At 46.3% G+C, this 26994-nt stretch overlaps 1 protein-coding gene and 1 long non-coding RNA gene across 4 annotated transcripts in view; one reads left to right on the plus strand and one right to left on the minus strand.

Annotated features, from left to right (window-relative positions):
• Nucleotides 1-27: 27 nt before the first annotated feature.
• RSU1 (Ras suppressor protein 1) overlaps nt 28-26994 on the minus strand; it is a 158554-nt gene continuing 131587 nt past the window's right edge. For 2 of the 3 annotated variants that reach the window (XM_015249937.3, XM_072954877.1), the window contains one exon: nt 28-616. In XM_015249937.3, the coding sequence (XP_015105423.1) occupies nt 514-616 (103 nt within the window). In that variant the 3' untranslated portion in view covers nt 28-513. The remainder of the gene's footprint in view (nt 617-26994) is intronic. The other variant, XM_015249936.3, reaches the window with a different exon arrangement.
• On the plus strand, nt 4000-6522 carry LOC140691522 (uncharacterized). The gene is made up of 2 exons (XR_012067231.1): nt 4000-4273; nt 5084-6522. It is a non-coding gene; the product is annotated as an uncharacterized lncRNA (long non-coding RNA).

Genomic DNA, 26994 nt, shown 5'->3' on the forward strand with positions numbered 1-26994 from the left:
AACAAAAATGGGCATATACCCCCAAGATCAGATTGTATTTTTATTCAAGAAGCAACAGGTGATACAAATTCAAGATTTTATTAAAATCATTTGTAAGTGAACATAGTATCTGTGGTGAAGGAAGACTTTTAATAAAGCAAAGATAATGAGTTATGTGAATAAACAGAAAGGTGAACAGTGTTAACTGTGACATTCAAATGACTACATGATTTTAATCATTCTTTTCATAATAAGCAACTCTGTGAACATCTATGGAAGGAACTAAAAGCTGTGCCTTGGATGGAATTTGCAGCTGATTTAGAGCCTTTGGCAATTCCAAGGAAACAAATGGAAATGGTTTAAAGAACTTATAAAAAATCTGCCTCCGGCCAAAAATTTTAAAAGGTAAGGTGGTAAGCACTAGAAAGAGAAAAAGCCAAAACGCACACACACACATTGTAATTGTGAGACAGGACAAGAGAGAAGAGGAGGAATAATGAGAGAGCAATCAGAAGTCCAGCCCATGCCCACCCCTTATTTGTTCTTGGCTGTCAAGGGCTTCCGGCTGATCTTTTTCGATTTGTCATTATTTTTCTTCGGCGGTTCCGGGTTTGCCTGCATGTGTCTGCCGTAGAGGCTGAAAAGAGAGAAGGGGGAAACGGTGAGATCCACCGGATGAACACGAGGTAATGCTTCTACTGGTAGAGTTTTCATCAACAGATTCATCTCCAGGAACTTCTAGGAAGCCAAAAAAACCCAAAAGATCATTTGTTTTCTCTGGGGCATACGTTGTGTTTAGTCATTGTGAAGTGCCACACACACACACACACACACACACACACACTCTCTCTCTCACTCATTCCCTGCCATGAAGTCCAATTCTGGACAAGTCGCTTGGAATCGCACAGTCACTGCATGAAAAGAGCAAAGGAAGAGAGACCCAGGACTAGGAGGACCATAATGCACAGCCCAGCCGTTCCAGACTGAAGCTCCATGGGCTCCGAGTGTTTAAGTCGACAGTGACAAAAATTGGGTTGAGCTGAAAAGACAGAGTGGCCGCTTAGCGCAAAGTGAGCAGCATGCCGGCCCGAGAGCCCTGGGGCCGGCCAATGTGACAGAGAGCAACGGTGCCCGAGCCCGCCCTCGCGGCTCACGCGTGATGGATAGCGCCGGGACGGCGACCACCCATCAATGCCACGTTAATCAGCACCACTGATTAAATGTTGACAAAGTACCCCACGATTACAGCGGGTGGCATCCATCGCAGAGCGGAGCCGGCTCCGTGTGGCGGAGGGGACTGAACCCAACAGCAGATAGTAATTAATCAATAATTTATGAGTAATTCTGATTAAACTAAATTAAAAGCCACCCTAAGATAAATACAGCCCCACCTTAACTCTCCTTGTTGGTACCACTGTGTCCTCGAGAGAGGCCGGTGGGTGTCTCAGCGCTTCCCGAGGAAAGACGACGCCTGGCTCCTCTTGGTGCGGCTGCCTTGTGCCGCCTGAACAGGCGTGACACAAAGACTGACCTCCCTGTACAAGGTGCCCCCTGCTCCAGGGCCCACCCGAGGAATGGCCACTGTCTCTGCACTTGGCAGATACTGACGCTTCTGAGGACACTGACCCTGTAGGTGACGGGCCGAGGGATGGACCTGGCACTTGGAGTTGTCCAACTGATTTGGCGCTTAGGGAAAGCTGGACACTGGGTTTTGATAGGTCATAGTGTGGTCTATCTCCTCTGGAGGCTTCCAAGCATCTCCTTTTGAAGCGGTACATGCAGGGTCTACCAACAGTGGTTATCAAGATAGGTCTCTGCTCCCCGGGAGTGAGTCTGGCAGCAGACAGACCTGCAAGCTGAAGACCGGAAGTCCAGCCAGGTGCTGCGAATGTCCTCCAGGTAAAGGGGAGGGGGAGGGGCAAGGAGGTCCCACATGTCCTAGACAGGTAACACCAGAGCCTGCAAGCTGGCTTTCAACTTCTGCAGAAGTTCGCTTGGAGGACTTTTGGCTACTTGAATGGAGAGGCAGGCCCCAGGCTGTCCAGCCTGACAGTGGGTCGCCTTGAGCCTCACAGCAGAAACATCTTCCTCCCCAAGAGAACCTGCCACCCAGGGAAACAGATCTTAAAATCTGCATAGGCCCTCCTTCCTAGCACTTTGAAAGTGGCCGCTGGTTCCCACCAAAGTCTTTGTCATGGACACCTGGGGCCCTGGGTACAGCTAAAGAAACATCGCTTCAGGCAGAAAGAAAAGTTCAGCCAGTTCAGCTTTACCACTGCTGCCACTCCAAGATGTCCCTGTCCTTGTTGTCCTATATGGCAAAGGGGACTCTGCAGAGGTGATGAAGTTAAGGATCCTGAGACACAAAAGTGATCCTCCATTATCTGGTAGGGGATGGGGTCCAACCTGTACACCCCTTCCCCCACCCCACCCCCCACCCCCAGCATCTCTCCCAGATGCACCCAACAGGCAGAGGAAACCTTGACCAAAATCCAGTCATCCTTTATATTCCTCACCTTTATCAACACACTCTCTGAAATAAGCCTATCCTCAAAATCCCTGCCCATATGTCTTCTCCTCCTAGGAAGTTGCTTTCCTCAAGATCAGGGGCTTGGTGGTGCAGTGGGATACGCACCAGGGGCCTCTGGTCTCCAAGCTCCTCTCATCTGGTATGAAGCCAGGGTCTGACTCTCTGTTGTGGATTCCCAGGCACCTACGGTCTCAGAATCCTTGGTCCCGCTGCTTTCTGACAGCTTCATGTGTCTCCCCTCTAGTTTCCAAACTCTTATTCCCATAAGAGAAGAAGACATACACCTTCTTACTCATGGACAACATCAAACTTTAAGGATTACAAAAACGTGCAGAAATATAACTCCCTAGTTCATGAGCCTGGAAACTCAGTGATAGTCAGGTGCTGGGAAAGTGGTATCAACAGAAAGAGGTCAGAGCAGGGAGAAGAGATATTAAGACCTGATCAGGGCCTGCTGTGCACCACACCCTGAACCAGCAGGCACGGAAGGCTTCCCAGAACGGGTGGGGGTGTCGCTGGGCCCTGCTGGCGGCAGTAATCCAGCAGTCACCACAGAAGGCAGTGCCAAAGCCGCTCGGGACTCAGCAAGGCTCTTCTCAGGAAGGAACTGGAATGTTCCCGTTTCAACACATGCCTTTTTATGCTCAGACCCCACTGTGTGCCCAGCCCTCCTGGGGCTACACAGCACATCGCCCACTACAAAGGGCCAGAAAGGAGAACGCAGTCCTGAACTGGATGCTTAAAGTCCTCCCTTTGCCACTGATGAGCTGCTGGCTCTGGGCAAAAGATCGGCAAGCCTCACCCCCACTGTGCCTCAGTTTCTCCATCTGGAAAAAAACGATGTCGTTTTCTCCCAGGGTGGCCGTCGTGGTGGGTGGAAGGCGCCCAGCACCAGGGCAGGCCTGGAAGCAGACAGGGAGGGCTCATTGAAAAACAGGACGCATGTGAGGTCATAGTCAGACTGATTAAATAAGATCATTAGATGATGACTTACATCTTCAGGGCATTTTCCTCTGAAAAATAACATGGTATTTTCCTATCCATGCCAAATGCCCAAACCTTTCTGGAAGGAAAGTTTGACTCCTCTTTGAAGGAAGCCACCAAAGCAGAGCTAAATGCATCGCCCCACTTCCTCCGTGAGTCACCAGCGGAGCGGGGCTGACTGCGCGGCGCGGCGTGAGCCTCTCCGTCCCCCAGCCGCGTGGGCGGGTGAGAGTCAGTGCTCCACTCTCCTGGGAGGCTGGACAGATGACAGCGCCCGCTCCCACCTGGAGACGCGGCTGTGGCAGAGCAGTAAGGATGAGCATCTCAGAGTCCAAAGTCTTGGGTTCCATTCCTGGCACCACCAGCTACTGGCCACGTGGCCTCCATTCCGGAAGTATGGTGGGCAGAGTACTGCCCCCTCCCCAAATGCCCACATTCTACTCCCTGAAACCTGTGACTCTGTTTCTTACATCACAAAGGGACTTTGCAGGGGTGATGAAGCTAAGGATCTTGAGACAGAAAGATTACCCTGGATTATGTGAGTGGGCACCATGTAATCACAACTGTCCTTTTAAGAGGGTGGCAGGAGGACTAGGGTCAGAGATCTGAACGTGCCACGCTGCTGGCTTTGAAGACAGAGGAAGGGGCTACCAGCCAAGGAACACAGGCAGCCTCCAGACGCTAGGAAGGCGAGGAAACGCGTTCTCCCCTAGAGCCTCTGGAAGGATGAAACCCTGCCGACACCTAGATTTCAGACTTCTGACCCCCCGAACCTGCGAGGTAGTACATACATTTGTTCTGTTTCCGGCCACTAAGATCACGGTAATTTGTCAACAGCAGCCATAGGGAACCAACCCAGTAGGTGAACCTCTCTGGGGCTGGCAGTGAGGATTCTGCTTCATTTCAGCAGAAAAAAAAAATTTTTTTTTTAATCTAGGGTAGTAACTCACTGAAAAGAAGGAAAATTTAAAAGCGAGGTTGCAGGAAGGGCACAGAAGGTGTGTGCCCCCAGGAAAAATGGGGGATGTTTCTACCAGGAGAGAAGGGGGTGGGCAGGCCGACCGCCCCTCCCCGCTTACTACAGTGAGACGGCAAGGTCCCAGCTCCCTGCGTGCTCGGAAGCTGACAGTCATGGCCCTTGTTCTAAATGTACCCGGGATCTAATTTACGGGAGTGACTGAGTGATGGGACACAGACATCCATGCCTTTGAAAGAACTTCCATTCCACGCAGTTCCCACGAGGAGCCACAGCACACGAGGCCACGTGGGGGAGCCCAGGGTGGCTCAGGAGGCTCGAGGCTCACGGGAGAGGGCACAGCCGAGTCTTTAGGATGGTTTCACGGGAAGGCAGGGGTGAGGCAGGGTAGGTGAGTATGAGTGAGTTTAGAAGCAGACAGTTGGACTAATTTCAGGGCCCAGAGCTACGGGGTGATCTCCAGTCGTCCAGTGCCTGGGTCTGGGTCTGGGTCTGGGTCAGGGGAAATACTGGCTTGGTGCACGTGAGTTAGGTAAACGTGGTGATTGGGGTCAGGGTTTAATTTCTTTGGATACGAAAGGCAACGCTAACAGATGGGTTGTTTGCTCCTCTAGGAATGAGCTACCTTGGGAGGGGCAGTCTCTCCCCAGCCAACAAGACCCCCAAGAGGTCAAAGCATCATAAAATACAGGAAGTGGAAAACAGGACTGATACAGTCAACAGCTTTTGGGATGGACTGTGGTCCCCCTGACCGCCCCATACCCTCCTCTCATGACCCACCTTCCAGCTACTTTAGCTCGGAAGATGCCAACAAACCCTCAGACCCCGGGACAAGGTGCTTCCCGGATGAGCACGCCCCTTCAGGGCTCTGCCCTGCTGGTACCCCTCCTGCCCTACTGGAGCCCTGGAACCTGCGTGGGGGTTTATGCAGAACAGTCCTGGGGCCTCACTCTCCTTTGCATTCCTGAACCCCATTTACCCCGAGACGTGTGACACTGACAAAGCGACTAACTTGCCACAGTCTGAGGTCCTCATCTGCAATATGATGAAAATTGCTACCTTGCAGGGCTTGGGGGGAAGAGGGGGTTAAATCAGACACGGACAAGGTCCTATCAGAGCAGGTGTTCCAAGGCAGCAGCTGCTGCCTTAAACCTCCCACAAAGGTCCGAGACTCAGGCTAAGCTGGCCAGTTTCCCCTGCTTCTCAGATGACACCTCCCCACAGAGCATAGCCAGGAATGCAGCTTCATCATCGTGAGCCTGTGGGGCAGACGCCTTCTCAGGGAGGTTTCTGGCGGGCACTGAAATCTGACCATGTCAGCTGGAGAGTGTTAACGAGGGAGCCTGGCTCACAGGCACCAATGGCGCCACAGCTGCTGGGCGGGGGTGAAACGCTCAACTCAGAAAATGGACGGAACCGGTAGCAAAGGGTCTTGGAAAACCTTCTCTCCCCTGAAATCTGAGGTTCCTCGAAGATAATAGGGAGATGTTCAAAGAGGGGGGAGAAAAACCAACAGAGAGCAATCTCAAGTGACAGGAAAGGATCAGTTATACTCAGGAGTCTGATGAAAAGAACCCTCAAAGGCGAGATGCCTGCGGATGCTCTGTGCTGTGGGACTTGAACGAGGCAGCATCACCCATCTGCAGAATCCCAGCTGAAGACCAGCTCCGGAAAAATCATCATGAAATGATTCTGCAGACTGCAGAGGTCACCAGATCGGTCACTTCAGAGGCAACTTGTTAAAGCTGCCTGCACGCAGGCCCCCTGAAACTCCCTGCAGCTCAACACCCCTGGCTTGGTGACATCTAAGGTGACACAGCAGATAATTCCAGCCCCCCCCCAATCAGAATAAGTTTTGCCACAAATATTACATTGAGCAGTATGACATGCGTGCCTTTCTATGATTGCTAAGTACATTTTATTCAATACGGGCATCTTCATTTTGGGGAAAAAAATCCATTTGAGACTTATTGTTTCTGTTGGATCCAAGGGTCTCCTACAGACCCTCGCACCCCTCACAGTTGTAGCAATAAAGACTCTTGGCGACCATGTATGTCGTCTTGAAAAATCTCTTCCCTTGGCTGCAATGCACTCTCCTGGTTCTTACTCTTTCTCCAGACAATTCTGCAGTCCTGATGTTTTTGCTGTTAGCTCTTTGTATTTCCTTCCCTAGAAGATCACCTGATTTTATTTCAGTGATTATCTCTGAGCAGAAGCCCTCCAAGTCACTGCCATCTTTAACCCCTGCTATGCCTTATTCCCACTTGGACACTTAGCTTTTAAACCCACCCAACACACAGAACAGTTCCCTACTCCGAGCTCCTCAGGTCTGTCCCTCCATGTCTCCAGGACTTTAGGATCAGAACAATGAAGTCATTTTGACACCTGCCTCTTTTTTCAGTCACCCCATTAATCAAGGCTGACTGAAGCTCCCTCCACCATAGAAATTCTGAGCCTGGGGCCAGGGAATGATCTGAGACTCAAGCAAAACTGTGTTTACATTTTTCAGCAGAAAGCGCACAAAGCTTTCATCAGCTTCTGCAAAGGTTCATGACTCGGGGGAGAGGATATAGTTCAAGCAGTACGTGAGAGCTTAGCATGCATGAGGTCCTGGGTTCAATCCCCAGTACCTCCATTTAAAAAAAAAATTAGTAAGTAGACCTAGTTACCTCCCCACCCCGCAAATAAAAACATACAAAAAACCCTGTGTCTGAAAAAAAAAAAAAAGGTTCACGACTCAGTGGATTAACAACAAGTCGCTTTATGGTGCTTACTCTTCTTTCCATCACCCTGTGATTTGATTCATTCTCCTTTTCTCCTCCCGACTCCTACCCAAGCAGGCCCGTATCACGTGGCTACCGGATCACGAAAACAGGTCCCTTCTTAGTCTCCGGATGCCAATCCCATCCTTCCTACAGTGCGTCCTACACACAGCTGATAGAATCCAGTCTCCTTGGCTTACGCATGGGAAGCAGCATCCACGACCCACTGGATCAAGCTCCCAGCCTGGTGTATGGCCGAGAACAGACACAGAACATGCCACGCCATGCCCAACCAACCCAACGTCACCGCTCTCTGTTCACCGACAGACGGGTACAGTCAGGCTGCTCCGGAGGAGGGCCGCGTGGACTATAGGAAAGGTGGGCTGGGTGTGAGTTTTGCCACCTATTAGCTGAGTAAACTTGGAGTCCTGTATCCTTCCAGAACACCATCACTGGGAAATGGGAAGAACTACATACTGTCTACGTTGCAGGTGATCTGAAAAAAAATCTTAAAAGGCGCTAAGTCAATCCGACGCCTGGGGTTAGCCTTTCCTGGCCATCACGATTCATTCTAGCCTCAATTTTCTTTTGCTCATCTGTGTTACTATTGCCCAGGATGCCTGCAGTTCTGCAACGCAGACATCACCCACAGTTTTAGGCTTTTCACAGCCTTCTCTGCCCCGTCCCCTGCCCAGCTTCTGCTTCCACAAAATGCGCTGAGGTTGGTTGGAATCTCACCGTTAAGTCCTTCATAACATGCACAGCGACTTCCGTTCTTGGCTGTTACTTCCAAGCACCAGCAGAACGGCTGGACAAGGACAAGAACACCTGTCAATACGGTTACCGTTCAATCAGCGGTCACTGTCCCCACAACCCCAGCAAGTAAGGGCTTTGATCGTCTTCATTTTTCAAATGAGGAAACTGAGGCTTAGCAAAAGGCTCGATCAATCCCAGGCGATTACTCCGAAGTGCAAACGCTTTGGGCCTCGGCTGTCCCGTCTCCCGTTTGCTGGATTCCTCAGTGTTGTCCTCCTCACCGGCCTACCATTCGCTGGAGGGCGGGGACCGCAGACTTCCCTTCTTTTGTATTCCACACACTCAAGGCACTGCTGGAAGCACATTGTGTGCTATGTAAATATTATGTTTCGGAATGCCAGGTATATGAGAGGTACAATATGCTGTTCTCAAGTCATTTGCTCATGTCATATGCCTCCCTCCTGTTGTTTTGGGTGTTTCCATGGCAAGTCCTTATACAGACCAAGAAAAGAACCAACTCGAAAAATCTTGAGTGTGTGGCCAGTGACAATAATGGAGAGAAATAATTTTGCTTCTAATCTGTAATCTTATGGTAGGATGCTAAATTTAAAATCTCCACAAATACATCTGTGGACAAAGTGTGAAGCCTAGATTATTAATAAGCATTTGCAATATCTTTATTTATCCTATCTAGCAGCTCCAGGGGGCTGGTGACAGAACCTCAGCACACAAAGTGCTGAGTCTTAAAGAAAAAAAAGAAAAATGAACAGTTACCACATTCCCATGAGAAGTCTCATTAATTCAAAAGGCAATGATTTTTTTGAGATCAAGCCTTCAAGAGATGGTTCCATGAAATTCACCAACAGCGGGACGTGTCTTTTACATTCTCCTCCATTATAACCCTCACCGCTCTCTGTCCCCAACACACAGTGTGAAAAGAATCAACATACACGTGCAAATGGCACCTGTATAAATAGCCAAAAGGAATCTGTAACTGACTCAGGACAGATAGGAAGCTATACCAAAATAGAAAATATAAGCAGATTTTAAAGCTATCCCATACATTCTAGAGTCGCTATCTTTCCCACTGGAGGGGAGAAATGAGAATTCTGGTGGAGCAAAACTAACAATCTCATGCACAAAAGATGCTCATTAAACTTCATCATCCTGTCTACTCTAATGATGCTTTTACTTAATAAAAATTCCCCAAGCAGTTGCAAGGATATTAGGCAAGGTCTTTGGTTATGTATCAGAGGTCTGAGCTGTCACCAGCAAGCATGCAGTTCAGGGGTATGTTCCCTGGGGAAGGAGCAAATACAGCTTTCACAGAATACATGCAGAGAAAAATCAATAACTGCAACCTGCTTCCCTGCTTAAGCATTTAAGAGAATAGGTAATCCTTTTAAATTAAACTGCAAAGCGCTAAATGTTGCAATTTCCAGAATAAACTAAAAGGCAAAGGAAACAAGACGAAGGGTATTGGTATGTTTTCTAAACAAGCTCCTTCCTTAATAGACTTCAGACCCGGAGTAGGGGAGAATATTTTTTATACAAAGAATTATCTGGGGACATGGTACTTGGAGATTGAAAAAGAGACATCCAACCGTATATGTGTCTGTGTGTTTGTAATACACACGCAGATACACAAACCTATTTATAAATCCAAGGAAGGAAGTGAGAAATTATTTCTATATGTGCACTTAACCCCTTTGACAGTTATTCCTGAGAAAACACGACTACTGAAATTCATTAACTTGAATCTGGAACTCAATAGCTAAATAGTAATTATCTAATAGACCCCTTAACATGGACAGCAGGAAGTTAATACTATATAATCACAAGTTCTTGCTTTTGTCCATATCATATCGCCACTTGTAAATCCCACATCCTGCCAATATAGACTTGGATGGAGAGATGATGAGAGTTGGGGCAAGAGTGAGGTACTATCCTAAAAGTTGAATTTAAAGGCAGTAAGATTGCCCTCTAGGTGTTAAATGATAACAAGGAAAGTTACCCCAAGCAACACGCACAACTGAGGCCAGCAAGACTTGACCATAAGCCAAACAAGGGTATTAACAAAGCTGGAGAGAGGTCCCGTCCCTCGGAAGAGTGGTGGTACTCATCAGGAACTCAGTGTGCTGAATGCTGGCAGCGGGCTTCTAAGCACCCTCTGGAGAAAGGGGGTGAAGACCCAGGCTGGGAGCTCTGTGCGCACCCCGACAGGACTCCGTCTCCAGCTGGAAGTAGTGAAGATAAACATGGCGCCACGCAACCCGTCAGAGGCTGACCCGTGCCTGTGTGGTCCAGCTTCTGGCCAGCTCTCGCCCCTCCTCTGCCCCTACCCCCCACCCATGTTCCCAGTTTCCAGCACAGGGGCAAGCAAATCAGGCCCCTACCCACTTCTGAGATGGGTACTTGCCATTCACTGTCTGGCACGTGTGTCTCCAGGTCTCCCTGATGGCACAGTTACCACCCTCATTTTACAGGCGAGGGAAAGGACAGAGCAGAGAGGGCTTGGATGTGAATGGCTATGCTGTCCCAACTTGGTGTCAAAACAACTCGCTCTCAAACCTCTCCCTTGACCCTTTAGCCTGTGGCCAACCTGTGCCAACCAGAGAAAGACCCAGGACCTCAGCTCAGACTGCTGGGAAGGAAAGTCCTTTCTTTTCTGTCTGAGTTGCATGAGGAGTCCAGATCTGCTGCTGCCCATGGTGACATCTGTGAAGAGAGCTTGCCTGGATGAGACACCAGCACAGACAAAGCAGAACTGAAAGACGGAGAGAAATGGGGTCCAGTGACACGGAGCCCTGTATCTTGCCATGCCTGAAGTCTACTGCATCGCTGCATTATTATCAGTATAAAATAACCAACTAATCTCTGTTCCTCTTTGACTTTGTGTTTCTTGCAATCCCAGGAACGCTGAGTCCTGACACATCACTCTGGCCTACTTCAAATCTGAGTTCCTAAGAGAGGTCTTTTCTGCCCACATGCTCTCTGTCTAACTACATTCTTTTCCTTCACACTCACAGTCACAATACAAGTGTTCTGTTTATTTGATTACCTGTTGTTTCCCACCTCGCTTCATGAAAGGTTAGGTCCGAGAGCAGGAACCCTGTCTGTCATCTTTAGCATCCTCTGTGACTGGTATGCTACGGGCACACGGTGCATGTTGACTGACTGAACGAAAGCAGACATCATTGCACTATGGTGTCTGAAAGTATCCAACTACGTAGGTATCTTCCCACCTGGGTCATCAGTGCTTCTCAAGCACGGACTGTCTTAATCCTTTTGTTTCTCTGGCACCTGCCACCCACCACTCACCTAATGAACACTGACTAGGGGACTGAAAGAACATCTTAGCCAAGGAAAATTTCCTGATGTCCTCAATTCCAGACCCATCAAGGGATTACAGACAAGCTTCTCCTTCAGAGCTGTCCACTGAAAGGCCATGTGCTGTGCAGGCAAATCTTCCAGTCTTACGGGCAGTTATCCTTTGTTCCAAAATTCTGGTCCCTACATCAGTTTATGTGCTTTCCTAGGTTTCTGCGGTGTTTTTGAGGCTGCAGGGCTGAGGGTGAGACCATGGGTGCAGTAGACGCATCAGCGTTATTCTGTGAAGCTGCTTGGAAGCCCAGTCCATTGTCCCTTGTGGAAATTCTCTTTCAAAGTGCTATGACCAGGAGTTTCCATCTTTACAGGCCAGTGGGTTTCTACTGAATGTTAACCATCATTTGATATTAATAAGAAACAGCTGAATTCAGGAATAGCTTATAAGAGAGAATTAAGTCACAATGAATAGTATAAAAACACCGGGGTTTTCTTCCTTTCCTTCGGACAAATTAAAAATCAGAGTGAATTTTTATCATCAGGGAAAGAGAGGAATTTTTCTGACCACACGTGGTTCCTTCCCGAATGGCTTGGTGTTGCTCACGACCTTTTAAGTTATGATGCTCGTGATCACAAGAGCAAAACTCGGGCAGTGGGTACTACGTGTTAACGTTTCCACATGAAGCTTCTGTGGTGTCTTCTTCGTTAACTCAATTAAGCCTTAAGCAGTATCTCGTGCAAACAGACACCACGCAGGGGTGCACATCCGTCCTGCGGCTCTAGATGTAAGTGATGTTACCAGCACAGAGCCAGTGCCACAGAGCTGGACCACTGATGCCTGAGCAGAGAAGCCTCTGCATTTCCTCTCTCCGGCTTTTCAGGTAAGGACAAGTGGCAAAACCATCTCTAGAGGTATCACCATTCGCACTCCTCCTCTTTCTTCTTGTGGCTATTAATTCGGACTCTCTGCTCCTGGGCCGTCCCTTCCTTTCAGTTTTTCTCAGCCCAGGCGACTGGATGATTTGACCTTGGCAGGTGACTCATGGCTAAGTCAATGGAAAGCTAGACATCTCTTTAAATTTAGGTACAAGCCTACAGGTTCTAGACTGCAGGGCAGCTGACACTGAGCTGGGACTCAGAAGGCTCTGGAATTCACCCACTGGGCAATCTGCGTTTCCCTAGACGGAAAATCAGGCATTTGGACTTCACCATCCAGCACGTGTGCCTCGCACACTGACTGGGCATTTTATCAGAATGCACCCAGAACCCGCTTAGATCAAGCCTGACGGGCAGCGGCATCCCCCGCATTGGAGCTGGGCATCTGAACGGAACATGCACGTCTTACACGTGCAACTTGCAGAGCACTTTGCCTACACAGTAACGCATTTACCCTTAAGCAAAATCACAGTAAGTGAAACCTCACATCTCCAAAGTTCCTCCTATGTTCGGGTTAAATTACAGCACGACGCCTGAGGTTTTCGGCAGCACTGTATCATTTACCTCTCCTCCTCGTCCGTGGGTTTTCTGTGAGGTAAGTTATGTTCCACTTACAAAGCAAAGAGATTATAAAAAGTAATAACCTTACAGATCAAAACCAGAAGGCACCCATCTACCTACAGGTGGACGTATCCACACGGTGCTTTGGCCAGGAGGCTCTCACCACGCGGACATCAGGAAGCAGCAGCCGCAAGAAAATTCAAGTCATCACCTCTTGCCATTCATTTCCCCAGCACAGCTGAACTGCCTCACCTAGGCCGGGCTCTCTCTGAAGTGCCAACCCCTTCACACCCCTGGAACAAGGCACATCATGTTGATTTGTGCTTTCCCTCCATTCCTGATCTCGATATTTGAGCTACTTACTGGCTGGTGGTAAGGAGGAGATGGCAGCAGGGGAGGAGCGAGGCAGTTTTGGGCAAAGAAACAAAAGCGATACTTGGGAATCAGCCCAGCAACTGTCCAGAGAGTGATGGAGAAAAACACTAGGAGAGTCCGACAGTAGAAGAGACTATGTATTCAAATCTTCCTTTGTTTCACTTTCATTCTTTCTGGGTTTTGCAAAAAGAACACACTCCAAGAAGGAATGGAGGATTAAAAACAAATTACTTTAGCCCTGATATATTCAGCAGATTTAATATAGATCACCCAGTTCCCCCTAGTTATTTTTTTAACCGATTTTTAAGAGTCTCGGAGAAATTTATAGTCTTCAGGTGCAAAAAATTTAAAAATTAAGATGTCTATGGTTTACGCTCAATGCTAAAAGCGATCTACTGGAGGACTCCGTGCACTGGCTGTAACTCCGGGTGGGGATCCCGGGGATGCGAGAGGAGGCTGTGACTCCCTCTGGGGCTCAAGCTTTCATTGTTCGATGCCCTCAATGGGTCTAGTCGACTGAGAGCAGAAGTGTGGCTGTGGGTGGGGAGAGAAGAGCTGGAGCTAGTCACAACAGACCTTTTCATTCAAGAATCGCAAGTGTGTCGTCTAGGAATCTCACCCACCGAACACTCCTGGAAGGTGTTAGAGCGCTCTCAATACAGACGTTGAACATGAGGTAGAGATGCCAGAGGCCCAGGGTTTCTGTGGAATCCTGCCTGGGGCTGCTCTTTTGTCATGGTTTCCAGTACAGGCAGGCCTCCTTTTACTGGGCTTCACAGAAACTGCCTTTTTAAAAAAAAAAACAAAATTGAAGGTTTGCAGCAAACCTGCATCAGCTCTATTGGTGCCATTTTTCCAACAGCATTTTTTTTAGTGAAGGAATGTATGTATATCTATATTATAGATATACACACACACACATATATATACATATAAATATATATATATTTATTGTAGACATAACGCTATTGCACCTTTACAATGGAAACAACTTTCACATGCACTGGGAAACCAAAAATGTTGTGGGACTTGGGCTTTTTGTGTGTGTATGTGTGTGCTATCTGCTTTATTGCCGTGGTCTGGAACAGAACCCACGGTATCTCCGAGGTCTGCCTGTACATCAGGTGGTTGTGGTCATGATGTGGCCAATATAATGACATCTGGGTGAAAAATCAAAGGGAAAGCATGCAAGATAGTTATTACAGATACTGACACACCATGTTCTGTAATAAATGACTCACACTGACCTATCCACTCATGGAAGAATAGCTATTAGTCAAGAAGATTTCTGCCCCACATATTTCCCCCAGAATGGTAAAACAAGCCCCTCTTAGTCTACGGAATACCTACAGTGAGTTAACTTTTCCTCTCATAAATATTTCAGGAAGCTATTTTTAAGTCCTATTTTAAAACACATATCAGCACTTCCAATGTGTGGAGACGTATTCCATACTTTCGCAGATCTACGGACTAGCTCCGTCCAGAATATAAGAGCCACAAAGGTAACGTTAAATTTTCCAGGAGCCACGTTAAAAAACACAGTAGAAAGAAATCGGTGAAATCAATGTTAGTAATAGATCTCATTTAACCCAATATAGCCAAAACACGATCATTTCAACATGTAATCAATGTAAACGTGATTAACGATCTATTTTGCCCTTAATCTAAATAATTCAGTAAGTTTAGGATATAAATTTAATGAATTTTTTTTAACTGAGTGTCTTTGAAATCTGATGAGTATTTGGAAACTCTGATAGCACATCCCAGTCAGGCCAGCTGCAATGTGGAGGCTAAAGTCACACACTGTTGGCGGCTACCATTCGGCACAACACAGAGACGGTTCGAAAATGGTGACATCAAGCCATGATCTTTACTTAGATGAAAGGCATTTTGAAAGCTGATGGACCCTTTCTTGGTGCATGGTTACTTTTCATACTTTAGAAAAAGGAAGGATGGAAATACATATTTTTTTATATATGTGTATAAAATTATACATGTAATTTTTTTTTAAAAGTCATCCCGCTTATCTAGAGAGTCTTCCAATATGTTTGTTTGTTGTCGTTCTGAGAATGAGCCTGCAAAGGTCCTCAGGCCAACACACATAACTGCAAAGTAGAGACAGTCCCTCTTTCCCCAAAGCAAGAAAACAGAAGAACAACTTCAAGAGCCAAAGCAGCTCAGCCTGCAGCTGGCTGGGGTACTACCAAGACCCCGTGTGTTCATGACTTTGGCCGTTTCCCAGGCAAGCTGGACCTCCTTGCCCAGCTGTGCTCCTTCTAAAGTGGCAAATCCTAAATCCAGACTCTGCCACTTCACCCTGCTCCATCCCCCTGGCCACCTCTGACCTGTGGCCCAGGGGGTCCAGGGTGGGGGCCGCCCACAGGTCTTCAGAAGCTCACTGCAAATGGCCATAAGGTGGACAGCACAAACAGGCTTTTATAAAGGAGAGAACAATGAGCTTAGAAGAGACGGGGACAAACATTAAAACTGCTTCTACATCAGGGCTAAGAGTATCGTGCCTCCACTCCTCGCCAAGGTACATTTCCCATAAAACTCAGAAAAAGGCAACTGAAAATGAAAGAACGGGTGGGACCCAAAGGCTCGCCTGCTTCTGAGCTCCCACAGGTACCTTCACGGCCCTGCGCATGGCTGTTGACCTGTTCCCAAAGACCGCTGCTTCCGTCCCAGCAATGACACAGCCCCTCACCTGCTACCCCTCTGGGTTCCCCTTCTCGGCTCACTCCTCTCATGTCACTGAGGGCTGCCACCCTCACCTCTGGCTAACACTGACAGTGAGCCTTTCCTATGGGGACACTTTACAGTGCTGACTTAAAATGCCCACAAGGAGCAAGGCTGGTAGGACTTGTGAGTACTGGATGAACACACGGGTTCTGGGCAGACTTCCCAGCTGTGTCACCTGGGCTACTCCAAGCCTCAGTTTTTCAGTCTATAAAATGGGAACTATAATCAGACCTACACTGCTTCCAGATGTGAGCAATGGATGAGGAAATCACGTTAGAAAGCCTGTCATTGTGTTTAGCCCCACAGTAAACATGAACTATTTTTTTTTTCCCATTACAACCACTGTTAAGAGAGGTTAGGTCACTCTTGCAGGATCTGATAACAAATGGGAAAGTAAAGAAGGTCCAAGCCCTGATTTGTCCAACCTCAAAATCCAGCCTGCTTTGAGAGAGAGATAGAGAGAGAGAGAGAGAGAATGTATCTCTATGCTTTGCACCTGTGTGGAAGTTAAGGTGTCTGGCAGGCTGTTAGACATAGTTCTGAGGTTCAACTATAACAACTGACAGCTGGGCTACCTTGGAGAACTTACTTAACCTCTCTGAGCATGCTTTCTCATCTGGAAAATGGGATGCGAATAATAACAGTGTATACCTCTCATAGGGTCATTATGAGAATGAAATACCATAAACTGCTTAGCAGGTACCCAACAGGTGCTTAATAAACAAGGCTTTTACACACAGGGTGCTCTGAACTGGGCTTGTTCATCCTAAACTCGGTTAAAGCCGCAGAGTTACAAAATGACTTATGGTTGTGTGCCTAGAGTTTTGCACAAAACAGTTTCTTTCCAAAGAGATACTTTCTTGAATGTTATGATACGTATGCTTGAGAAAAACAGCAAATGGTAGAGAACATAAGGTGGGGGCCTTGGGTAGAAACCTACCAACAAGTTCAGTCACTTTCTGGGCCTGGTCTGCAACAGACGTAGCACAGTCAATGACAGAGATGAGCACGGAGGGTCTCCCTGGAAGAAGGAGCTGGCTCTTCTGCTTCTGTCCAGGATGCTGGATGGGTGGCTCACCAGCACCAGTTGGAAAAATGAATAAGGGTACCGAGTATACCTTCAGCCCTCCCATTCACAGGCTGAGCCGTCCCAGAATCTATTCAGAGGGGAACCGCATTACGTAAGACTCAATAATCTTTATGGTAACTCTGCAGTGAAAGTGTCATTTGTTGTAATGAACACTGATCATAAGTTAAGCCCCGAGCTCCTCTCTCAGTTATTTTTCATTATATTGTTCCTTGCTCTGTTATATTTCAGGAGTACTGAGGGAATTCATCCAACCATGTTCTCTAGTCAGCTCTTCCTTTACTCAGATTAGATTCTGCTAAGATGCAACGGAGCAATTTGCAAACACACTGATTCTTAAGGAAACGCATCAGGCACTGGTTACACGTTCTCTGCCAGTGCCAATGGGCACCCACCTTCCTCCTGGTTATTTGTCCCCTTAATTCGCTATTTTTCTATTTATCTTCCACTCAATCCACAGCATCATTCTCTGGGCCCCAAATCTGAGAACATATTAACAACATGTTTCTGGATAGTTGTTCCTTCAGCAGCGACTATCTGTTCAGTGAGACAACTGGGGTAATGTTTCCCGAATCATCACTGCCTCTCATACAGCTCTCACCTGCGAGCGCCACTCTGTTCACAGTACCATCATTCTCTCCTCTGGCTGCTTTAAAGGGCACTAACTCCAAAAGGCATGTCAGTGAGGAGAAGCTGAAATTTCTCCATTAAAAAAAAAAACCCAATATGAAAAATTCATTTTGCATGTTGTATATTAGGCTTCAGAGTAGAATTTCCATGCCTCTGTGCTCGGTGCTCTCGGAATTGCTTATAAGTAGGTTGTGAGTCCTTGGAGAGACCACGTCACTGCCACACTTCGGAGGCCACCAGCACAAGGGCTCGGAGACCACGTGGGCTGGCCTTTGGTCACAATCACTCGCAGGCTTTACCACTTTTCCCAAGAATGAGGCCTCAGTGCATTCCCATCCGATACTGGGCACTGTCGCTTTTCATCAGGCTTTCATCCTTTCATTTCATTTCATCATTTAATCAGCTTCCATCCCGTTCACCACGGTGCCAGAAAAGAATTTAGAATATTAAGGATAAGAAAATGGCACTGGCAGGCACTGAAGATCTGGGCTTGCCAGCCTGGATCTCTCTGCAAGGACAGACGTGGCTGAGAATGCCTCCTTTTCAGGGAAATGTAGTTCAGTGAACTGCACTGTATGCGAATGGGCACAGTGATGCCACAGTGTCTGCTCCTGCTCTTTTCTCCTGACACACATCAGAGAAAAGCTGAGCAGAAACTTTTATTAGAATGTCTACAGCTATTTAAAAACAAAATGAAAAATTTCCCCCCCAAGACATGACACAGTGCTTCTGGTGAGTGCAAAAAACTACGGGTGGATGTAAAGGCTATATGCATTGTAAACATGCGTGGAACAATCCCACACCAGGTCCTGTTCGGTGGGAATTTTGTAGTTGTGGGGAGGTAGGGCACAGAATCAGGGCAGGAAGAGCTCAAAATACAGGTAAGGAGGCTGACTCCCCAAAAGCTGAGATGAGCTGTAGGCCCGGTAACATTATGAACAAGAAGGAAAAAATCGGTAAACAAAGCTATCCTGACTTTAAGGGGAAAAAAAATCAGTGCAGAGTAATTAACCAGAATATCAGTTTCAAATCAGGTGTAACACATGAGGAGACTAAAGAGGCAAAAGGCATGCGGAAACTTTAGTCACTATTAAACCAAGAAACTGTGAGCACTTGACCCAAACAACCATACACACCTGAAGCCAAAACAAAAGCTCACTTAAAGGGCACAAGAGACGCACCCCCATATTCCAGAGGAACCACTAGGGAGTATGTCCCCAAGCACAACCACAGTAGAGAGCACTGTTCATCTGTCGGAGCCCCATCCTAGTCACACAGAAAATGGGCTTTCTCTCTGCCACCTAACAAAGTGGTCACGGCGATTCAATGTCAGGTCCTTCACACCTGAAAATGACTCCCTTTGAACAAAGGCTCACCCTCGTTACCCAAACACTCCTCTCAAAGCGCATGTGCCTATCGTGAAGTACTAAGAAATTAGACGTGAAGGAAGGCTGCCTCTCTTACCTTCCGAGGCATCCACACTCTGTCTATGGGGTGTATATCTCCTTGAATAAATCTACTTCCACTTTATCAAAAAAATTTTTTTTTAATTTTAAATATATAAAAATTATTAAAAACTAAATGGAAAGACACAGATGGAAGGATGTTTACATAAAAAGAGCATCGTTTGAAATAATACTCATGTGCAGGCGATGGACATCTCTTAGAATTATAGAGAAAAAGGACTCTGGCAGTAATCCAAATTGCATCTTCCTTCATTTTTAACATCTAAATTTCATTTCTAAAAACAAATAGAAATATATTACAATTCATCTAGAAATTCAGAAAAAGGTTAAAAAAAAAAATCAGCCAGAAGCCTCCTACTTACACATAACTTGTACTAGTATTTCAAGGTTTCATCTAAAGCACTTTTAAGAAGCAGTATCACAGTTTAATCATAGTTTATCATTTTATAACCAGGTTTAGTATTTTAATCACAAGGAATGGCATCAGTATTTGCCACAATTATAAACACAATTATTGACAGGTGCCTATCAATGTGTCCGCTTCCAATATTCTGTCTTTGGGGAAGTCATTTCACCTACCTAAACTTCATGCTTCCCTCACTGAAAAAAATAGGGATAAATGATATTAACCATCATCATTAGATTTTCGTGAAAGTTAAAAGAGATTATACTTCAAAAGAATTTTTTTCCCTTAACGGGGGCACTGGGGATCGAACCCAGGACCCCGTGCATGCCAAGCACACGTTCTACCACCGAGCTATAACCCCCACTCGAGAGCATACATTTAAAGGAAGTAGTATCTCACAGAAATGCAAGCCTCTGTTGATGCAGACAGTGGATAACACATGAACTCATTTCTCACTGGACTGTCTTAAAATGAAGCATACTAGCATGTAAGCCACAAATCCATGAGGAGGGTAGAGAAGACCCAGACTTCCATTTACCATTTTTCCAAATGCTTTGCATTTATTATAAACAAGGGTGCAGATCCTAGACTCCCCAAAACACATCAACAGTACAAAGCTAAGACAGAAGTGGTGAAACATTAACAGAGGGGCAGGGAACACTGAGGTCTTCCTTCGGGAACTGACCATCAGTGGGAAAAGCGAGCTCTACAATGAAGGGACTCAGTGTGCTCCAAGCAGGTCTCAGAAAGCAGCCGTGGCCACGTTCATCCTGGAGGTCAAGGATTTTTTAGACTCAGGCACCAAAATGCTAAACCGCAAAGTCTCAAAAACTGCAGCACAGTTTAAATACATACACCTAACAAAGTGCCAATTTAAGACAGTAACAACAAAGACAGTAAAATTAATACAGTGACTGACATATAACACAGTGGTTCTCAACTCTGCCCTCCGCCAGGGGCCACCTGGCAATGTCTAGACACACTTTGGGTTGTCACACCTGGAGGGTAGAGACCAGGATGCTGCTAAACCCCCTACAATGCACAGGAGAGTCTCCAACAACAAAGGGTCACCTGGCCCAAAAAGTTATCAAGAAAAATCACGGTGTAAAGGAAACTCACAAGTAAAATTAAACCTGAGGCCTTTACTGCCCAGGAGCCATGGGTCTGTTTCCCTCACCCTACCGCACCCTCTCTGATGTAACATCTCCCCCAGGCCTTCTCTCCCAAAGCTGTTCTGTAAAATGACTAGATGTACAGATGTGAACTTTAACATTTAATTATTAGGTGTGTATTTTTCTTAATTGCAAGTGATGCCAATTGACTGTTTATATCCTGCTGGATAGGTCTCTTTTTAAAAATACTTAATAAATAAAAATATTTAATAGATAAAAAATATTTAATAAAAATAAATTTAAGGATGTGAATGATTTAAGGAAAAATATTAAAGCTCGTAACAACATAGATGTTATCTGGACATGGCAAAATCAATCTTCCAGAGAAGAGTGTTTCTACAGTTATTTTGGTTTCTGTGTGGGTACCACTCACAGGAAGCCACTGAACAGCTTCAGTTTGAGGCTGAGGATGATCCGAAGTCAGTAAAATTCTCCAAGTTACAAAATGAAAAAAAATGCACAGACCCACTCGTTTCAAGGTTTCCTCTTCTCGCAAGGAACTGTGCTCGTAGTTAGACTCGGGGATTTCAGAACCACAGCATTCCAAAGCTGGGAACTTGATCAGGACTTTGTCTAAAGCAGCAGGAGGGCTCTAGAAAATGCTTAATGAAAAAGGTTTCTTAGTTAGGAAAAAGATGTCCAGAATTATTGAAAAAGGTTGTTAATATGTAAGGCTAGAGAGGGTTTATACATATACACACAGGGGCAACACGAAGGAAAAATGAGCTCTCGATCAGAACAGATGCCTAAAGACAGAGTTCAAAGGCAGAGACCGAGGAGAGAAAAGCACATCAAACAGCCTCCTAGAATGAAGCTAAATCTAAGACGCCCTTGTGAACGACCACGACTCAGGCTCAAAGGAAAGGTTTCTTGACCCAGACAGAGGTCTCCTGGGACCGTTTAAAGGAAATGTTAACTAGTCAAGAAAGCCTGTGAAGGAGCACGGTGGGCTGCAGGTTTGTGGACTCAGGACCCCCGCAGGAGAAGACCCAGAGCACCGTGTTAGGTGATTTAACAACACAATTGTCCATCTACCGATACGACTCAGCAATCTGGGTTTCTGGGGGTGAAATGAAGCGAGAATTGTAAATTGGACTACAATTCGAGCATCGGTTTAAAAACAACTGCAAAATTAACAATGTATCAGGCAAAGGCAAAAGAAAGTACATTAGAACTTAATCTTCATATAATCCGTCTTCAATCGCTAGTGATTCAAGGAACCAGAACTGAAGGGATATTAACACATCGATGTCAAGACCTAGAACGTGGAAACATGGACTGGGATTTTGAGGTGTTTCATCATAAGCCCCTCGCTCTAAGCACAATTTTATTAAGGAGCTGAGTGGTCAGGCCAGGAACATGTAAGCGCACTGAGTTCCTGTTTCAACCACGAACCAGGATCCTGAGGGAGGCCGGGCGTAAGTGTGCGGAGGTGTGAGCGGTGCTAAGAGGCGCACTCATGCGGCAGCTGGCGGAGAGGCTGGGCACTGCAGAGCTGAAGCGGTCATGCCAGAGGCATGCCTGGTACCTCCCTCTTCCTCCGCCTCTGTGGGCTGCCCAGTGCCAACGTCCCTCCTCTTCAGAGCCCAGCTATAGTCATGCCGACTATTTCTGCCCATGATCATCGCTCTTTCCTCTGAAATCCAACTCTCCAGGCTGCTGGGAGGTCCTCAACCTTCCGTCCATGGCTGGGGATACGATTCTGGATACCTTCCCATCACTTACAGCAGCTGGCTCCTGGGACGCCGGCAGAGGGAGGGCACCGGTGTAGTTTCAAAAAGCTCCCTCCCACCACACTGCCATGCTCCTCTCATGCCACCAATACTACCCAGAGCCTGCCTTTACTTCACTGCCCTGAAATACTGGCTCTCTGGGTTGGTGTGCACACCTCAATTAGGTGGCAATCCTAAAAGCAAAGACAGTGTCTTATAAATCTCTGTCCGTGCAGCCTGGTTCCGTACACACCAAGTATTCCTCATACATAACTGCTCGTGGGCTGATTGATTAAAAGAGGCTCAGGCTCACTCCCTTCACAGGTTCGTAAGAAGAAATATACCAGGAAACTGAAGGATGCAGCTGGCTTCTTAATTAATATGAGTCACTTGGCAGTTCTTAATTAAGAACTCTAAAATAAAGGCCCACCTTTCTACCATGCCAAGTAGGTATCACCTTCATTAGTATTGAAGAGCTGTAACCACAACTTCATTTTTATGCCCCTTTCTCTGCCCTGCCAGATGGGAACATTAGCTGTACAGTATTTATTAATATAATAAACAAAGACAAGTGCAGAAGCTTGGGGGAAATTCAGGCAGAATTAGTTAGTTGCACTCCATTTGGACCAGCTTTACGCATCGGCTGAGGAAGTCTTCTCTTGTTTTGCTTGCGAGAGGAAGACCCCATTGAGAGTGGTCTTCTAGGCTGCCCGACCTCTTGGCGTCCACTGGACGTTCGTGTAGGTGGAAGTCCTTTATGTATGAACACAAAGTATTTTCTGCCCGGTATCAATGTATACTGGATATTCCAGCAATGCAAGTTTGTGCAAACTGAGGTGGGAGTGTGTTTTGTTTTGTTTTGTTTTGTTTTGGAGCTCTGGTAAGAGTTGTACACCATCTCGCAAAGTCGCATCACTGACATGGAGACCACTTAAGAGTATCTGAGCAGCAAGCACATCACATCTCTATTTGACTGCACTTGGAGCCGTCAAATTCAGAGAGAATTTCCATGCACAGATGCAAACATCTGACTACTGCCTCCTCACCCCCAGTGTACCCAGGAACAAGTAGTTTATACACTGAATGTCCACAAAAATAAGCCGTATTCCTTGTATTTCTCCAATATGTTACAGGTGGGGAATTACAATGACTTCAAATAAGTTGCATATGGAGCATGTTCTGTTATTGACGAAATCTATTCCAGGTTTTCAGCAGCACTGACAAAAGCACTGGTTACATGAAAGATCTGAGAGGTTTGAGAAAGTGTCTACTCTCATCGGGTCACTGGGACGGTTAAATGAGATTAATTGGAGACAGAGGACTGGACCCAGAGCACAGCGAGTCGTAACTGCTTAACAAACGTCACTATTACAATCGCCACCCTCTCCCCGTCTCGCTGCTCGAGTAACTGTTGGCATAAAGTGCAATTCACTTTCTGGTCCTCCAGATACTCCATCCAGAGGTGAGACAGACAGGCAAGAGTGGAGGGCATTCCTCTCTGCATCACAGGGAGGCTGATAAAATGTGGCAAGATGCCCGGAAGGGAGAGAGATTTTTTTCCCAATAGCTCTGCCACTCACAGAGGACACTTCATTAGCCTGTCTATTACAAACCACTTAAGACACATATTTATTGACAGCAATCTGCCAATTGATTAAACATCTCAATGTATGAAGCTGACTCTACATTAATCAGCAGCTTGGAGAACATGATCCTAGAAGTTAGGATGGAGAGTTTTGGAAACCTTGGCCGCACTTCCACCCGCTTGAACCTTCTGTGAAATACCAACACGTTATCAGATCAGTTAGTCATCCTCTTCTTCCACCTCGGAACCCATTATATGCAGACACGTATTATTAACACACTAACATTCTAACATTTCACGGTAGATCCGACTCCCATTCTAGTCCACTTATGTTTTGTCCATAATGCTAAGTGTTTTTCAACATAAAATCTATAAAATGTCACTGAACACACAATTTAACTTCAATTTTTTTTACCTGTTTTTTGAATAAACTGAGGACAAAGAAATGTTACACTTTTTACTCTGTGTTCTGTAAAATTTTGTTCATTTCAGGAACAGCCACATGAGACGGGTGGAAAAGGCATTCATCCCTGCACACTGTGTATGTGTTCTTAACAACAATTCTGAATAATTATTTTATACGAATCATATGTTTTTTTCACTTTGCCATTGTTTTCTGAGAAATGTGAACTTTGAGGTGAAAAAACAAAGAGACCAAGAGCCCTGCAGTTAGCTCAAAAGGAGAACTTTGAGAAGTCTGGTTTATAACTAAGCTCTCACCTTCTCTCTTTTTATTAATTCTTACTCTTTACTAATTGGACTTGATTGTTTGAACTTCGAAACAAACTGGAATGACTTTTTTCCACCAAAGGAAAAAGTTCATTTCTTCTTCAACTACATAAAAAGCAAGGACATGGAAAGAGATTTTTTTTTTTTTTTTTTTTGCCGTTGGTGGCTTTTTTTTGGCGGGGGGAGATAATTAGGTTTATTTATTTATTTTTAACGGTGGTACTGGGGATTGAACCCAGGACCTCATGCATGCTAAGCATGCGCTCTACCACTTAGCTATACCCTCCCCCTCAAGATTTTTTACTTTCACAGCCTCTCTTGTGCTCAGGTCATCTTCCTGCCTCCCGAGTGTCATGTTCTTCAGTACCTTATATATAAATATATTCCTTGAAGGCTTCACTCTTGTCCACAACACTAGGAGGGTTGCTATCATAACGCAATATTCCACTGTCTTCTCTGTCTGGCCACCCAGGGATCCCTTGGCGGCCCACTAACCGTGCAAAGCTCCCAAACTTCAGTGTGCACAGGAGTCACCCAGTAACCTATGCATGTGCACAGTCTGATTCAGTGGGTCTGGGGTGGGGCCCAAGAGCCTGCATGTCTGACCAGTCACCAGGTAATGCCAATGCTGCTGGCCAGGAGATGACATTTGAGTTATCAAAGGGCCAGAGGATGTTATTTTAATTACTGAAGGTTTACAACTAGACCCACTGGCATGAAAATGATCTGGGAAGACTGCAGCTTCTGTGCATAGTGAAACAAAATACTCAATAATGGGAAATAAAAAGAAGGGCTCCGTGAGCACATGTCTTCAAAGTGACCGCATGAAGAGTTTCAAACTTATCCCACCCACCATGTGCTCACTGATTACTGAGCCTCCCCTGTGGGACAGGTGTTGTGGCTACATGTGTAATGAGAACCTCCGTCAAGTGGTTCTTTGAATCATACAGATCTAGACTCGATTCAAACCCCATCTTAATGTTCAGGATGCGTGCACTTGAAGACTTACTTAATCTCTGAGTCCTGATCCCCTCATCTGCACAATGGACCATGCACACATCACACATATGCACCTGGGGAATAAGAGAACCTCCCTCCTCAGCTCGTGGTGCAGGTTAAATGAGCTCGTGTCAGTTAATTTGAACACATCATCAATATTCAATAAATGGCAGTTGTTATTACTGAAAATACTGCCTCTGCCCTCAGGCAGCTCAGATGATAACGTTTTTGAAACTCACCTTGTCCTAAATGGGGGGGAAAAAAGTTTAGTTGAACACTCTTCCTTGTTTTGGTAACAAAATCATTGGATTAAGTTCTTAAACTATTGGGCTTTTCACCCATTAAAGTAAAAAATATAGATTTTGAGAGTCAGGATCACCTAAACTCACTTTGCTTAAATGTCTTGTTCCACAGATGAGAAACTGGGGCTTGGTCAGGGCGAGTGATCAGGCCAAGGAGACAGATGTGAGATACGCATTCAAAATCTACCTGAAGCCCCGGTCCAGGCTCTTTTCAGACGGACTCTGTCACTCCCTACAAAGCCACCTAGAAGGTCTAAGACAAAACTGACAGAATCTAGAGACACCCGCCCTGATGAAACTGTGCATGTCATAATGCGCTTTTCTCATCTTCAAATACTGGAGGATGCCACATTCGGATTGTGTCCTTTCTAGAAAGGGACACGCCCAACTGGTAAAAGAGCTCCTGGGCTGTATCAACTTGGCTCCTACGTGCTTTGCCACCATGGAAGTTGCAGGTGTGAGAGGCCGTGACGCCAGCCAGCTCCTGGAATGCTTTGTGCTTAGGGAACTGAACCTCCAAGGGTGGGGCCCGTGTTTTCTTCACCAGGATGATGGGCCTGGTTCCCAGCATTCTATAACGCTCAGCAAGTGTCTGTGAACCCATCAGTGAGCGAGAGAGAGTGTGAATAAATCAACGGGAAAACTCATGAGCAAATCCAGGTGCTCGTACTATTGGCTTGGCACCCGCCCTCCGCGCCCCTTCCAACTGTGCCAACTGCCCACCTCTACCTGGGCCAGGTGCAGCTGGGACAGACTGGAGGCTCTGAGTCTCTGTCAATACCGAGGTCTTTCCTCTCTGGCTTACGAGAGGAGAACGGAGGTCACCGGACTGCTAGCATGGTAAGAACTAAAATTATCGAGACAAAGTCGAAAAGGGCAAAGAGAAATGAAATTTAGTAAGTCTAATTCCCTTAAACTTCCCATCTGTCTCATCTTGTGTGGGTATCTTGGAAGCAAGAAAATTATCAGGAAATTCAA

Source organism: Vicugna pacos, chromosome 35, assembly GCF_048564905.1.
Source record: "Vicugna pacos chromosome 35, VicPac4, whole genome shotgun sequence".
Lineage (NCBI taxonomy): Eukaryota > Metazoa > Chordata > Mammalia > Artiodactyla > Camelidae > Vicugna > Vicugna pacos.